General features: G+C 42.5%; 1 protein-coding gene across 2 annotated transcripts in view; it reads left to right on the forward strand.

Moving 5' to 3' along the window:
* Positions 1-15356, forward strand: part of sugct (succinyl-CoA:glutarate-CoA transferase) — a 52711-nt gene extending 37355 nt beyond the window's left edge. For both annotated transcript variants that reach the window (XM_088071723.1, XM_088071724.1), the window contains exons 13-14: positions 10529-10592; positions 13839-15356. In XM_088071723.1, coding sequence (XP_087927849.1) covers positions 10529-10592; positions 13839-14002 — 228 coding nt within the window. In that variant the 3' untranslated portion in view covers positions 14003-15356. The remainder of the gene's footprint in view (positions 1-10528; positions 10593-13838) is intronic.
* The last annotated feature ends 323 nt before the right edge of the window (positions 15357-15679 follow it).

The following is a 15679-nucleotide window of genomic DNA, read 5'->3' on the forward strand; positions in this document are numbered from 1 at the left end:
GAGATTTAATTAGTGCAGCTCAGAGCGTTGAAAACAGACTTTTCTCTCGCTCACTGAGCCCGTCGCTCCGGAGTAAAGCTGCAACGATTCATCAGTTAGTTGTCAACTTTTAAATTCAAGTTTTTTTAGGATTTAGTCTTGTGCTTTGGGGAACACTGATGGACATTTTTCACCATTTTCAGATATTTTATAAACCAAACAACTAATCAAATCATTGAGAAAATAATCAACAGCGAAAATAATCATTAGTTGCGGCCCAATTCTGGTATAATGGTAAAAAGATGCTTCACGCAGAGAGAAATGTTTGCATTTTATATTTATTATGCAGCAGATGCATTAAAACTTTATGTTTGAGCCAAACTGTGGTTACTGTGCGGTTAGATTTATGGTTAGGAAAATTCCCCATCCCTGGTTTTGACGGCAATCCAGCAGAAAATGCAGTGACGTCAGTGAAAATAAAAACGCTTTTTGTGCCGCTGACTGAGAAGGAGACGCAGCGATGTCTCATAGCAATCAGCCGCGACATGATAATGTTGCGGCCAATTGCGAGTTTGCATTTAAAAGACAAAAGAAATAAGTTTGCTCTGTTGCATCACAGTGTGACAACATTATAAAGCGGCGTATCATCTGCATAAAGATTCAGATCGGACGACCCGACCCGGGGGAACCGGGTCGGCCGTGAGGCAGGAAGCCGAACCCTCGTTCTTCCTCTGAAGCGGTTTAGATCCTCTGCGCTCAGATGAATCTCCCCGTCCTGCCACAGCTGCCAACGTGTTTGTGAAATTCCACCGACAAATTACATTCGGAGGGAAATGTGGTCGTAGCCTGAGTCCACAGCCGCTCACAGAAACCGTATCCGTGTCTCCGCTCAGCGTGTCCTCAGCGCAGCAGATGTAAACTCAGACTCCGCTCGCTGTCCGCCATGCAAATCCACAGGTGGGTCCGGTTTAAAATGAGCTTGTGGTGAAACAGATGAGAAACAAAAAGGCCAAATTACAAACAGGAGATCCTCTTGAATGCTAAAGCGAGGGAGGATGGAGGTGATTCGGATGCAACACGAGCCTGGAAACACACGTGTGACGGAGGTGTGGAAAACCTTCATGTGGATGTTTTTTTTGTACAGATTCAGAAACCTTTTATCTGGGTTTAGAGGATCCCTCTGACTCAGTGTGTGTTTACACTCAGTGATTGGGCAGCAGCGAGATAACGAGCTGCAGAAGAAGAAACCTTTGAGGCTTGTTAAAGAGCATCTAAAGCACGCGGGACAAGCGGTGCTCCAGGAGACGTCTGAGAGACGCTGAGCTGAAAACGACGACGTCCGTCACATCTCACATGTACCGGTGCTGAACGACGCTGAGGGAGAAGTACGTAAATGTACTGTAAGATGTACATCAGTATTTGTTTCTTTGCCACACATGAAGTCCCACAGACTACAGCAAGACTCAAATAACAGCCCGCCGGCAAAATCTGGACCCCGATATGTGCCGGGTGGCCCGCAACCATTTTCTTCATCTTAGTATACATACGGTGGCAATGTCCTAATGTCCTAAAATCAGAGAAATGTCATAAAATCTGAGAAATGTCTTGAAATCTGAGAAATGTCCTAAAATCTGAGAAATGTCCTGAAATCTGAGAAAAGTCCTAAAATCCGAGAAATGACCTGAAATCCAAGAAATGTCCTTAAATAGTAGAAATGTCTTAAAATCCAAAAAATGTCCTGAAATCTTAGAAATGTCCTGAAATCTTAGAAATTTCCTCAAATCCTGGAAACATCCTAAAATCCTGGAAACATCCTAAAATCCTGGGAGCGGCCTAAAATCCTAGAAATGTCCCAAAATCAGAGAAACGTCCTAAAATCCTGAAAATGTCCTAAAATGCTGGAAACGTGTATGTGGCTGCTGTGATTGGCCCCCGACCTCGTACCATTTTGTTAAAGTGGCCCCTGAGCAAAGCCAGTTGAGCATCTTAAGTAGTTCTTGGTGTTTCGGGCAGATCATAATGGCTCACTCATGACGTTTCAGTTAAATCAGTTTTGGATGTTTTTGTAGTGAACTGTGTGAAGAATCTTTGACTTCGCTGCTGTTGGTTTTGTCTGTCAAGTTTGGTGACGCCCACATTCACACCTGTCTGGTTTTACTTCTGCAGGAAGTCTAGAAAACATGTATCCACAGTTCTGTGAGCGTGAATCTGTCTGAAGTCGCCTTCATGTCGGACGTCCTCACTTTTTATCGCTCGGTCTGCCCGTTGATGTTTACGGGCTGATAGCCGGCGGCTAATATAAATAATATATATTTTGGAAAGATATCCCACGGTAATGAAAAAGAACCCATAAAGACGACTGATGGTTGTTTCACAGAATGCGCGGTCTTTGAGATTTGCCTCACAGTCCTGGAAAAGTCCTGGAAATGCCTGGGTGAGAATGTGTGTGAAGCCTGTGCAGTGCAGCTGCAGACACACGCCGTTTTACAGGACACCGTCCTCGACTATCGAATCTTTCTGTGTTTGAACAGGAAGTCGTGACTCCTCCGGTGCGACACGTCGCTGCTTCACTCTTCAAAGTTAGAAATCAATATTTCTCCAACTAAAACACACTCATTTGCAGAACACGATGAAGAGCATTATTCATGTCGTGAAGCTGAAACCATGGAAAAAAAGCCAGTCACCTGGGACCTTTAACACCCCGGCTGCCGCTTTATGTAACACATCTAAAAATCCTATTAAGTGCTCATATGAGCGCGCATACGGGAGGAAAAAAGTGCTCCGACACTTCACAGGAATGAAAACGCTGCGATATTCAGAAGCCGCTTTGATTGTCGAGGTCAAACCGAGAGCAGCAGGTTCAGGCAACCTCAGATCTTCACGGATACACGACTCCACATCCACCGCGCCGCGCACACTCCCCGTCCTCCTCCCCTTGATGTTGCAGTAACATGATGTAACAGCGGGCCTGGATGGCTCCCATGGGTGCTGGTTAGTCGAGTTAATGGACTGCCACAGCTAGCTTCAAAGACTGCCGCAGTAAAAAGAGTAAAGAGCGATGGGGAGGAGGCGTGAAAGAGGAGCGGGGAGAAACGAGGGTGAAGAAGTCATCGTCTGAGCCGGCTGATGGAGCGGTGACAGCAGTTTGATTTGCTCTTCATCTCGTAACTCAGAAACAGAGTTTTATAGCCCCAATCAAACGGCTGCGTGCCGAGTCGTGACCTCATTGCTGAGAAACCTCCGTGAGCTTCCTCTGACCAAACTTGTCACGAAAAAGAAATTGAAAACTTTTTTCATGCCTCTGCTTGTGTGAATACGCCTTTATTTTTCTGTCAGCGTGATGACAACAAGTCGTCACATGTTGCCACTTTGTCCGTGGACTTCTGCGTCTATATATCACGCTCTAAGTGTCCTCCTGCGTCCGCTGAGTTTCCTAACATCCAAGGAAATGTCCTGAAATCCATGTAATGTCCAAAAATGAGAGAAATGTCCTAGATTCTGAGAAATGTTGTAAAATCCAAGAAATGTCCTCAAATCCAAAAAATGTCTTAAATTCCTGAAATGTCCTGAAAAAGATATGCCCCAAAGTCCAAAAAATGTCCTGAAATCCGAGAAATATTCTACCATCAAAGAAATGTCCTGAAATCAAACAAATGTCCCAAAATGAGAGAACTGTCCTAAATTTATAGAAATGTCAGAGATTCTGAGAAATGTAGTAAAATCCGGAATATGTCCTGAAATTCATGAAATGTCTTAAAATCCTTGAACTGGCCTGAATTCCTAGAAATGTCCAAAATTCCTAGACACGTCCTAAAATCCTAGAAATGTCCTAAAATGTTAGAAATGTCCTAAAATCATGAAAAATCCAAGAACGGTCCGGAGACTTCTGCGTCTATGTATTACGCTCTAGGTGTCTTCCTGCGTCTGCTGTTGACATTTCGGGATGCCGCAACCAGCTTCGGGGACGTCAACAAAAACACATGCTTGGGATTTCGCACAAATTGTTCCAGAAAAAAAAAAGGGAAAAAAAACAAACAAAAACGGCAAATGGTGAGGTGAAGAAAAAAACAGACGGGAAGCGAACACCAGACTCCGTTTTATAACACCGCAAACGTTTTATCTCAACTGAAGCCGCTCGATGGTGTATCATACAGCCGTGAAAGGAGGCTGCTGGCGTCTGGATCTTATGCTGAAATTACCTTAAGTGGCGATATTTGATGACTTTTGAACTAGAACAGGCTGGCAATGCATGATGGTAGTTTGCCCGTTTTCGTGACCATTGATTACAAAAACAACTAATCAGGTGCCCCGCAGGATGCAGTGTTGGGCTTTCTGCTCGAAAAGTAATATATTACTTTATTACTCCCTGCAAACAGTAATCTGTTACATTATCCATCCATCCATTTTCATCGCAGCATTTCCCAAATAGTTGTTTACATGTGGATGACTTTGGACATTTCACATTTTAGATTTTTTTTTTTTTTTTTCTTTTAGTATTAGGACATTTGTCAGATTTTTTCAGACGTTTCTTGGATCGTAGAAGTTTTTTTGGATTTTAGGATGTTTTTTTTTGTTTTTGGACATTTTGCGGATGTTAGGACATTTTTCTGATTTTTGGATGTTTTTTGGATTTTAGTTTATTTCCAGGATTTGACAACATTGGATTTTAGGACATTTCTTTGGATTTTAGGAGGTTTCTTGAGTGTTAGGATGTTTTGGATATTAGGTTTGTTTTCCGCAGCTACCTCCGAGACTGAGGCGGAGGTAGCTGCAGTCTGAGCAGAAAGACGAGAGGGAAGGTTCAAGACTTTAATTGAAAAGAGAAAGAGGAGAGGCTGAAGAGGAAGGAAGTGAAGGAGGAGAGGAGAGGAAAAGGAGGGGAAGGGGAGAGGAAGAGGAGAGGAAGGGGAGAGGAAGAGGAGAGGAAGGGGAGAGGAAGAGGAGAGGAAGGGGAGAGGAAGAGGAGAGGAAGAGGAGAGGAAGGGGAGGGGAAGGGGAGAGGAAGAGGAGAGGAAGAGGAGAGGAAGAGGAGAGGAAGGGGAGAGGAAGAGGAGGCACGTGGCTGGAAACCACAAACACTGTTGTGTGATCAGTGTGTGTGTCTTTTGATCAGGCCTGATAACGACCCACAGACTCTCTGTGGTTCAGCCTTTTCCTTTTCAACCACTGCTGGCAGAGCACACACACACACACACACACACACACGCACGCACGCACGCACGCACGCACGCACACACAAACACGCACGGACGCTCAGGCATGGCAGGTGAAGCTTTAAGGCATGCAGCCACAGATCAATAACATTTAGATTAGAATCAAACACACACTGCAGCTCAGGAAGTGAACCCGCAGCACTGTGTGTGTGTGTGTGTGTGTGTGTGTGTGTGTGTGTGTGTGTGTGTGTGTGTGTGTGTGTGTGTGCATGCATGTGTGTGTGTGTGTCGTTTGATGTTATTGAAACATAATTCAGGCACACACACACACGACAGGGCGTAGAGAGGAAAAGTGAGGCTGGGAAAAGAGAAACCGACGTTTCCAGAATTTTGAGACATTTTTCAGATTTTAGGACGTTTTAGAATTTTATAATGTTTCTAAAATTTTAGGTGATTTTAGGACATTTCTCTGAGTTTACGACATTTATTGGATGGTGGACATATCTCAGATTTTAGGACATTTCTGAGATTTTAGGAGGCTTCTCGGATTATGGGATGTTTCTAGTATTTTGGGACATTACTGGGATTTTTGGGCAGTCCTGGATTTATGAGGCTTCTTTGATTAAATGACATTTTTAGGATTTTAGGACATTTTGTGTCCATATTGTGTTTTCTGGCTAATCAGCTGTATTACACAGTGTTCCTTGAAAAGTAGTAGTACTTTTTTCTCAGTATATTACTGCAAACAGTAATTAGTTACATCAGTTTTCATCCCAGAGTTTCCCAAACATTCATTCATTTTAGGACGTTTCGGGAACTGTAGGACATTTGGACTTTTAGGACTCTGATTTTAGGGCATTTCTCGGATCTGAGGACGTTTGTAGGATTTTAAACGGTATAAATATTTGTCAAATGCATCTGAGAGCAGCTAAACAACAGTCACACAGTCGGTTCCTGAGCAGCTCCTGTTATTATCGGGTCCTGCTGCTGCAGAGACCAGGAGCAGCTGATCCTTCAATAAAACTGAGACCTCGACGTAAATCAGACATCAGAGCTTTCAGCAAAACACGGACGGCAGTAACTTCACAAAAACACACTCGTTAAAGTGTGACAACTTTAACCACTTCCTGTTTCATCTTTGTTTGTCACTGTTTTTATTCTCAAATATCGATTTTATATTATTTCAGTTTCACTGGTTGTTAAAAAAAACAGAAATACAATATGAAGTCTGACGTGTGTGTGTGTGTGTGTGTGTGTGTGTGTGAGGCCATATGGATGTAATGATACCCTGCATAACAAGCAGATAGGATTACACACGCACACATGCGTGCAATCATACAGTTATACTCGTACGCACGCATGCACAAATACAGGCGCACACACACACTCACACACACACACGCACACTGTACATGGGAATATTAAAGGGAGGAGCTGGCTCGTGTGTGTGTGTGTGGTGTGTGTGTGTGTGTGTGTGTGAAACCTCTTTCCTGTTCTCTGAAACTTTTAACAGACGAGTTCACTAAACCACAGACAGTGGAGCAAAACATATATTTCTATGTTCAATAACATCTGTGCAGAAAACAAAGAGAGCTCGATTTCGGCGGTCCGAATTACTCAGATCTTCCGAATCGCTGGGCTCACGGATCGAGAGCATGAGCGACGCCTGCCAGCTGGGCGGCGAACTTTCCGTTTGATGCTCCGATAACTTGAACCCAGATGAAATGATTTAATCTTGCAGCTCTTCTCGACTTTTAAATTGTCATCAGACTGAATCTGTTCAGTCCTGATTATAAAACGAGTCATTTCTCGAAGGCTGTGATCCTAAAAATAACGTATCCACTGATTTGCAGACGTGTGATTCAGTCTACGTCAACGGTACACGGAAGTGTTTTTGGGCTGCAGAGCGTCTCGTAACGGACCGGGGAGTTAAAATGACACATTTGGCCAAAAAACTGTTTTATATTCTGAATGCAATTACATTACACACACTGATACTGTGTGTGTGTACAAGTACGTGCTGTGTCTCACACACACACACACACACACACACACACACACACACACACACAGAGTATAATTCGTTTAGCACTGGTCGACTTCCTGCACAGTGTGTCATGTTTGATGTTAAAATTAAAGCCATCGATCAGCGTTTGGCTCTTATTAAAGTTTCCCCCCTGGAGTGTGAGTGTGTGTGTGTGTGTGTGTGAGTGTGTGTGTGTGTGTGTGTGTTTTGTAGTTTGGTTTCATATCTGCGGGGGCAGGCTTGATATATATTTCATTTTACTGTATTCATTGTTTCTGTAGTTGTTCCTTTAAACTGCTCACTCTGTTGATCAAAAGTTAATTTCAATAATAAAAACACACGGTGTTCGTGTTTTCTGCCGACGGAGCGGCTGCAGAGCTGAGAGTGTAAAGTTCGTCCTGACGGCGGCGCCGGGCGAAGACTTACTGTCGCTTAGATCTGAGGCGTTGGTCGTCTGGAGAGCAGGATGTTTATGAGTCGTTTCTCTGAGAGCAGGTTCTGCTGATAATTATTCATTTTAAATCCTAAATAATAAAATAACCCAAAAATACAAAGTCTTCGGACGGCTGCACACATTTGACAGTTTTTGAGCTTTTCATAAAAAGAAACCGATGAGTCGAAAAATCTAAAGGTATCAGCAAAAACGATCACGTATGGAAAAAAGTTTATTCTGGACTTTCAGCCACGTCTCGTGTCTTCATCTGAGACGTTTCGAAGGTTTTTGGACTTTTCTGATTTTGGGATGTTTGTATGATGTTAAAACATTGTTTTGAATTTAGTTTGTTTCTTGGATTTTGGGACATTTTTAGGATTTTAGGACATTTTTGTTGATTTTAGGGCCTTTTTTGGAATTTTGGGATGTTTCTAAGGTTTTAGGACATTTTGGCGGATTTGAGAACATTTCTGTGATTTTAGGACTCTAGGAGGTTTCTAAGATTTTAGGACATTTTTAGGACTTTAGTACGTTTTTAAGACATTTTATTTGTTCAGTTTTTTATTATTATTATTTTTTATTTATTTAGGACATTTGAAGGATCTCAGGACGTTTCAGATTTTGGGACATTTTTGTGGACTGAGGTGGTCGTTGTTGTGTTCGTCAGCTGTAACGCTGAGCTGTGAGGTGTGTGGCTCGTCTGACAGCTACACACACACACACACACACTATAGATACCAGCCTCATACAGACCCAATAATCCAAACTGTCCCTCTAAAGTCCGTCCAGCGCTGGCAGACCCTCCAGTATTCGTCTCTTTTTCCCTTTTTCACCTCTTCTTTCTCCTTTCTCAGAATTCGCGGCCTGATTATTTCCTCTCTCTGCACATCTCACTGTCCAAAGATTACCAGACAGCTGATGAGAAATCTGTTTTCGGTCCAAACCGCCAGACCCCAGCTCCTCGTCTTCATGTCCCATCAGAAATAATTCATCTTTTCTCCGACACGCGGTGCGTCATGTCCTGTTTTGCTGTGGTCCTGGATGATTCAGGTGTTTCTGTGAAACCTATCAGAGCGCTCGGCGCTCCGTCAGCAGCTTCCTGCCGCTGTTCTTCCTTTTTTTAGCTCCCCTGATTAAAGATTTGTCTGAATCTGTCACCACTTTTGGACACGTCCAGGTCTCTGCGACCTGCTGTCAGGTCAGGACGACTGGGACAAAGACTGAGAGCAGCTCGCTCTGACAGGAAGAACGCCTTCGGCTTTGACAGCCTTCTTGTTGTTGGGCTCAATGTTTGAAATGTGACGTCCTCAGTCTGACGTCCTCAGTCTGACGTCTGACGTCCTCGGTCTGACGTCCTCAGTCTGACGTCTGACGTCCTCGGTCTGACATCTTCAGTCTGACGTCCTCGGTCTGACGTCCTCAGTCTGACGTCTGACGTCCTCGGTCTGACATCTTCAGTCTGACGTCCTCGGTCTGACGTCCTCAGTCTGACGTCTGACGTCCTCGGTCTGACATCTTCAGTCTGACGTCCTCGGTCTGACGTCCTCAGTCTGACGTCCTCGGTCTGACATCTTCAGTCTGACGTCCTCGGTCTGACATCTTCAGTCTGACGTCCTCGGTCTGACGTCTTCGGTCTGACATCTTCAGTCTGACGTCCTCAGTCTTCAGTCTGACGTCCTCAGTCTGACGTCTTCAGTCTGATGTCTTCGGTCTGACGTCCTCGGTCTGACGTCCTCAGTCTGACGTCAGGACGTACTCAGTTTGACGTCTTTGGTCTGATGTCCTCGGTCTGACATCCTCGGTCCTCGGTCTGACGTCTTCGGTCTGACGTCCTCAGTCTTCAGTCTGACGTCCTCAGTCTGATGTCAGGACGTCCTCGGTCTGACGTCCTCGGTCTGACGTCCTCAGTCTTCAGTCTGACGTCCTCGGTCTGACGTCCTCAGTCTTCAGTCTGACGTCCTCGGTCTGACGTCTTCGGTCTGACGTCCTCAGTCTTCAGTCTGAGTGGAAATAATAAAAGTATTGGTAATACTGCTTTTTCAATAGTAATAAATTGATATATGTTGTGATACAAACATTATACAAGCGTTTTTTTCTCTGTTTTAACATAAACAACCATCTCAGTTGTTTGGTAGAGGCCGATATTAAAATATTAAATAAATACATGTTTGTTGTCCAAGCCCCAAGGACACAACAAAGTGTCCTCTTGGTGAGGACATGGACGGTTTAACTTGTGCTTCTATTGAACAAAAGATTAAAACACAACACTGACGTCGACAAAGCGACAGAGCAGCTGAGGATTATGTAAGACGCACGAAAAACAAAAACCTCGAAGACTGTTAGTCTGACGCGTGTCCTCTGACGAGGCTCCGGTCCTCACGGAGAGATGGACCTCTGACGAGGACGATGAAGTCGTGCAGAAACGGAGAGAGGAAACCACAAACGGGCCCTCGGTGAAGTTAAAATATCTTAAATGAATCTTTCAGAGGCCTTAAAAATGCTCAGACGTGGACAGTGAGATCTTACGAGTCATGCAAAATCTCAGAATACGTTTTTGTAAAATAATATACCAAATGTCCTGACTGACGTCACTTTCTCTGTGCAGCGCTCGGACACGTGAGCACAACGGTTTAAATACTTTCAAAAACACCAAAAAAAGGCAGCAACTCAGTACGAAACGTCCCGCAAATTTCAGGAAAAAAAGACCTATAAACGCCAGTGTGTGTGTGTGTGTGTGTGTTCATAGAGATGAGGGAGTGTGTGTGTTGGTGGAGATGAGGGAGTGTGTGTGTTGGTGGAGATGAGGGAGTGTGTGTGTTGGTGGAGATGAGGGAGTGTGTGTGTTGGTGGAGATGAGGGAGTGTGTGTGTTGGTGGAGATGAGGGAGTGTGTGTGTTAATTTCACCAAAATGACTCTTTATGTTTGTTTGTTTACAGGTGAAACACAACGGCCTCATACAGGAGATGAAACATCCAACAGCAGGAAACATCGCTGTACCTGGTCAGCGCACACACACACACACACACACACACACACACACACACACACACACACACACACGCGCGCGCGCGCGCGCGCGAGCACACACACACACACACACACACACACTCGCGAGCACGCGCGAGCACACACACACACACACACGCGAGCACGCGCGCACACACACACACACACACACACACACACACACACACACGTCCATGGGGACTCTTGGTTTGATGGATCTCAGTGTGTTTCCACCAAGAGGAAGCTGTTTGTCCACCAGTGTGTATTTACAGTGTAATCTGTCTTCTACCGTGTGTGTGTGTGTGTGTGTGTGTGTGTGTGTGTGTGTGTGTGTGTGTGTGAGGCGCAGCAGGAAGACATCCATAATGAGCAGAGGCAGGTGGTGTGTGTGTTGCGTTTGGTGTCGATCCAGTCGATTCAGTGTCAGATTACGAACACAGACTTTGAGGAGCGCCGTGTGTCCGAACTCGTTTGTCTCGTTTAACGCTCGACACTCGAGTAACGCGCGCAGGATTTTAAGGGTTAAATGGGCGCTAAAAGACGGATATTATCACGCCGATCATCGGTGGCGTCATTAGGCCCGGTATATATATATATATATATATAAACTCTGTCAAAATACCCACAGATAGATAAAATTGCCAAAAATTTCAAAAGCAAAAACAAGCAAAATTTTTTCAAAGAAATGTGCAAGATGAGTGACGAGTGACAGATTTGGGGGAAGGTAAAAACAGGTCACACTGGTACCGTCCGCAACTTTCAACAATGCAAACGCAAAACATAAGAGAGAAAAAGCGTTTTTGAGCTGAAGCAAAGTGAAGAGCCAGCTGCTGCAAACGAGGATCAACGCGCCAAAACAAACAGACCACATTTAAACTGCCGGAAACACCAAATTTAATATTCTAGATTTACTCTGAATGTAAAGTGAGACTGCTGACGTGCTGCTGCTTCAGCCCTCCGAAACGTCTGTGAGTCCGTCTGTTCTCAACTTTAACAAAAATCCTTTTCTTCGCTCTCCTGTTCTCTCCATCTCTGTTTAGTAAACAACACCACACACAAGTGTGTGTGTGTGTGTGTGTGTGTGTGTGTGTGTGTGTGTGTGTGTGTGCTTCAGAGGTTAATTGAGCGTGAAAACGTGCAGCAAAGAACATTCATTGGCCGGCCTGTTTGTGACATTCCTGTGTGTGTGCATGTGTGTGCGTGTGTGTGTGTGTGTGTGTGTGTGTTAGAAGAAAAGACATAGCTGTGAACTCAGTAAAAGTGTGTGTTCATTAATACAGGCTGACGTTATATAACGATGTATGACAGTGAAATCTGGCTGCTTCAGCAGAGTGTGTGATGAGGTCACAGCGCTCGCTCGAACCTGCAGAAAACCAAAATACCAAAATATTTTCTATTTTTTATGAATTTGTTATAATAATTGCAATTTTAAAAAAGTTCACTTATAATGGAAGGTCAATAAAAATGTCAATATAATACTAAGTCATTGCAACTGTAATAAATAAAATAGATGAATAAAAATTCATAACATGTAAATATTTCTGAATTTATCAGAAGTTATTTAGTATTCATGGTATGTTATGTTAAAAAAAATCATGAATGTCCTTTTTAATAATAACCCAAAAAAATACAAATATATAAAAAGGATAACTTAATTCAAAATTAATCACAAAAATAAGTGCATTTTAATATTTTTTATTATTTTTTATTGTTTTCTTTTATTTTTATTGAATATTTAATTGCACTTTAAAAAAACAACTTGATGGAATGTCATTAAAAAGACTAAATAATATTTCAAATGATTTATTAATGAATTATTTAAGAATTGCACTGTATATTATCATTCAACAGCATTTTATAATTTTTTACAAATGTTAAAAAATGATGGTAAAAACAGTCACAGCGCTGCGGTGTCTGAGGATCATTAATGGTCGTGAAAAAAACAAAGAATTAAAGTAAACGGCTGCGTCAGATTGTTTTCTCCGAACGAACAGAACAAACGAGCCAACGATGAGAAAGTTCACAAACTTTTTACCGTCAAAGTCAAAGAGGGTTTTTGTTGCTGCTGAACGACAAAAATGTGACAGATGAAAAGACGTATTACATAATGTTAATCTTAATAATTTGTCCTGACACCCTGAGCGACACACACACACACACACACACACACACACACGTGCGTGCGCGCACACACACACACACACACACACACACACACACACACACAGTGAAGGGAAAAACAGTTGCTAATGGGGTGAAAATAGAAGCACTGTTCATCAACACAGTCATGCATGAAGCCGTGATGCAGGCCAACACACACACACACACACACACACACACACACACACACACACGGTCATGTGATCATGCACGTGTGGCCTCACACACACACACACACACACACACACACACACACACTGTGAGAGTTCAGCTCATTAGTGTCGGACTTTAAATGATGATTGTTGTTCGTTTCCCAAAATAAACTGTTTGTTCCCTCAGCTGCATCTCTGCCCTTTATCCCCCCTACCTCTCTACCTCTCCTCACCCTTCTTTCTTCCTTCTTCCTCCCTATTTTTCTTTCTTCCATCCTTCTTTCTTTCTTTTTTCCATCTAAAGTGAAGGAAAGACTTCCTTTTGTATTCTCTCCTTTCTTTCTTTCTTTCTTTCTTTCTTTCTTTCTTTCATTGTTTCATTCTTTCTCTCTTTCTTTCTTTCTTTCTTTCTTTCTTTCATTCTTTCTCTCTTTCTTTCTTTCTTTCTTTCTTTCTTTCTTTCTTTCTTTCTTTCTTTCTTTCTTCCTTTCTTTCTTTCTTTCTTTCTTTCTTCCTTTCTTTCTTTCTTTCTTTCTAAATTCCTGCCCTCCCTCCTTCCTGTTTGTGTGTTTGTTTATTGATCATCAGTGTTTGTTGTTGTTGTTTACCATGGGCTCAGGTGTAAATAAAGTTTATTTGAATTTCGGGGGCCCCTGCACTGTTCACTACAAGTTAACACTCCCTGTTTGTTTGTTTATCTGTATTTGTTTTTTGTTCACTTTGTTTGTCTGTGTGTTTGTTTGTTGTTGTTGTTGTCTCTTTGTTTGTTTTTGTTTTTGTTGTTGTGTTTGTGTGTCTATGTATTTTTTGTTTGTGTATTTGTGTGTTTGTCTTTTTTTGTGTTTGTTTATTTCACTGTATGTTTGTGTGTGTGTGTGTGTGTGTGTGTGTGTGTGTGTGTGTGTGTTTGTGTGTGTGTGTGCTTTAGGTCCGGCGGTGCGTTTCAGCAGCTTCACGCCCGGCGAGCCGACGCCCCCTCCTCTGATTGGCCAGCACACCGTGCAGGTGCTGCGACACACCTTGTCCTACAGTGATGATGTCATCAGAGAGCTGCTGGAGTCGGGGGCGGCGGCTCAGAGCGAAGTGTCCTGATTGGCTGAGAGGGAAAAAAAAACACTCACAGCCAATCGATGAAGCCGTCAGACAAACTTCTACTGAGAGAAACGAGTCGACCCGAGTCGATCGGAGCTGCTTTAAAAACGTGATCAAAACACCGAAAATCAAACTGAATGATGACGAGGAAACGAAGACGCAAAATCCCGACGTTCCATTTAAAAGATTCGTAATAAACAAACAAAGCCAACATTTTTTCAGAGTACTTTAAAGTACAAATACCACATAGTAAAAAGACTGCAATTTAAACCCATACACAAGTAAACATACACAAGTATAATCTGCAAAATTTACTGCAAGTATGAAAAGTACTCAACAGCAACTCTGGATATTTTTAACAATACGTTGGAACACAAACAAATTCGGGTATTTTTAATGAGAGGAGCGATTTAGCAAGTTTACCAACAACAAAATCAGGATTTTTTCATGAAACGTCATAAATTTAGCTGACAATTTTCTGCCAACAAAACCAGGTATTTTATTAAGATTTTATTAAGACACATTTCGAAGACGGTTTTTAAGACAAACTCAGATATCGCAGCGAGACGTCAGACGTTTAGTCGACCTTTTCCTGGTAACAACCTTTGGTATTTTTAATAAGAAGTTGAGAAACTTAGCAGACGTTATTGTGGCAACAAAACCAGGTATTTTTAACGAGATGTTGAGACATTTAGCAGACCTTTATCTTGTGACATAATCCGGTATTTTTAACGATACATTGAGAAACGTAGTCATTTTTTGGCGACAAAATAAGATATTTTTACAGACGTCAGGATATTTCGCAGATGTTTTGTTTCATTTAAAAATTGTGTATTTGTAACAAGGCGTAGTGAAACTCAGCTGTACTCAGCTATATGGCGACAAAATCAGGTATTTTTACCGAAACACGTGGCAGCTGTTTCTTGCCATCAAAGCGGGTATTTGAAGCCAAAACGAACAAAAATCTTTATTTGAAAAGAAACTAATAACTAAAGCTGTGAAATAAATGTAGTGGAGTAAAAAGTACAGTATTTTCCTCTAAGATGTAGTAAAGTAGAAAAGCGGAATAAAATGGAAATACTCAATTACACCACAAGAACCTCAAATTTGTACTTAAGTACAGTACTTGAATAATTTTACTTGATTACTTTCTAACAGTGTTTGTCAACAGTCAGGGTGACCTAAAGTTCACATCGGAACAAAATATTTCTCCGTTTTTAATTTTCTCGAATTCTTTTGTCTCTTGAACTGTTTTTAAAAAAAATCTTTTTTGCACTTTTTCTGCTTGTACAAACAAATTGTGACGATTTTTGTTTGTTTCACTCCAAAAATAAACTGCTGCTTTTACACTGAACTGCATCGATGTTTTTATCACATCAGACAGTTAAGTACAGTACTCGAATCCCAAAAACATCAACCGCAGACGCAGAAAGATACGGAGAGCGTAATGTGCAGACGCGGAAAGATACGGAGAGCGTAACGTGCAGACGCGGAAAGATACGGAGAGCGTAACGTGCAGACGCGGAAAGATACGGAGAGCGTAACGTGCAGATGCAGAAAGATACGGAGTGTAACGTGCAGACGCAGAAAGATACATACATACTGATAGATACAACATGTGATGACACAGTGTTTATTATGCAGATCAGCCGATTACATTTTGTACGACCAGAGTCT

Source organism: Plectropomus leopardus, chromosome 21 (assembly GCF_026936395.1).
Source record: "Plectropomus leopardus strain MGB_pleo_1.0 chromosome 21, ASM2693639v1, whole genome shotgun sequence".
Lineage (NCBI taxonomy): Eukaryota > Metazoa > Chordata > Actinopteri > Perciformes > Serranidae > Plectropomus > Plectropomus leopardus.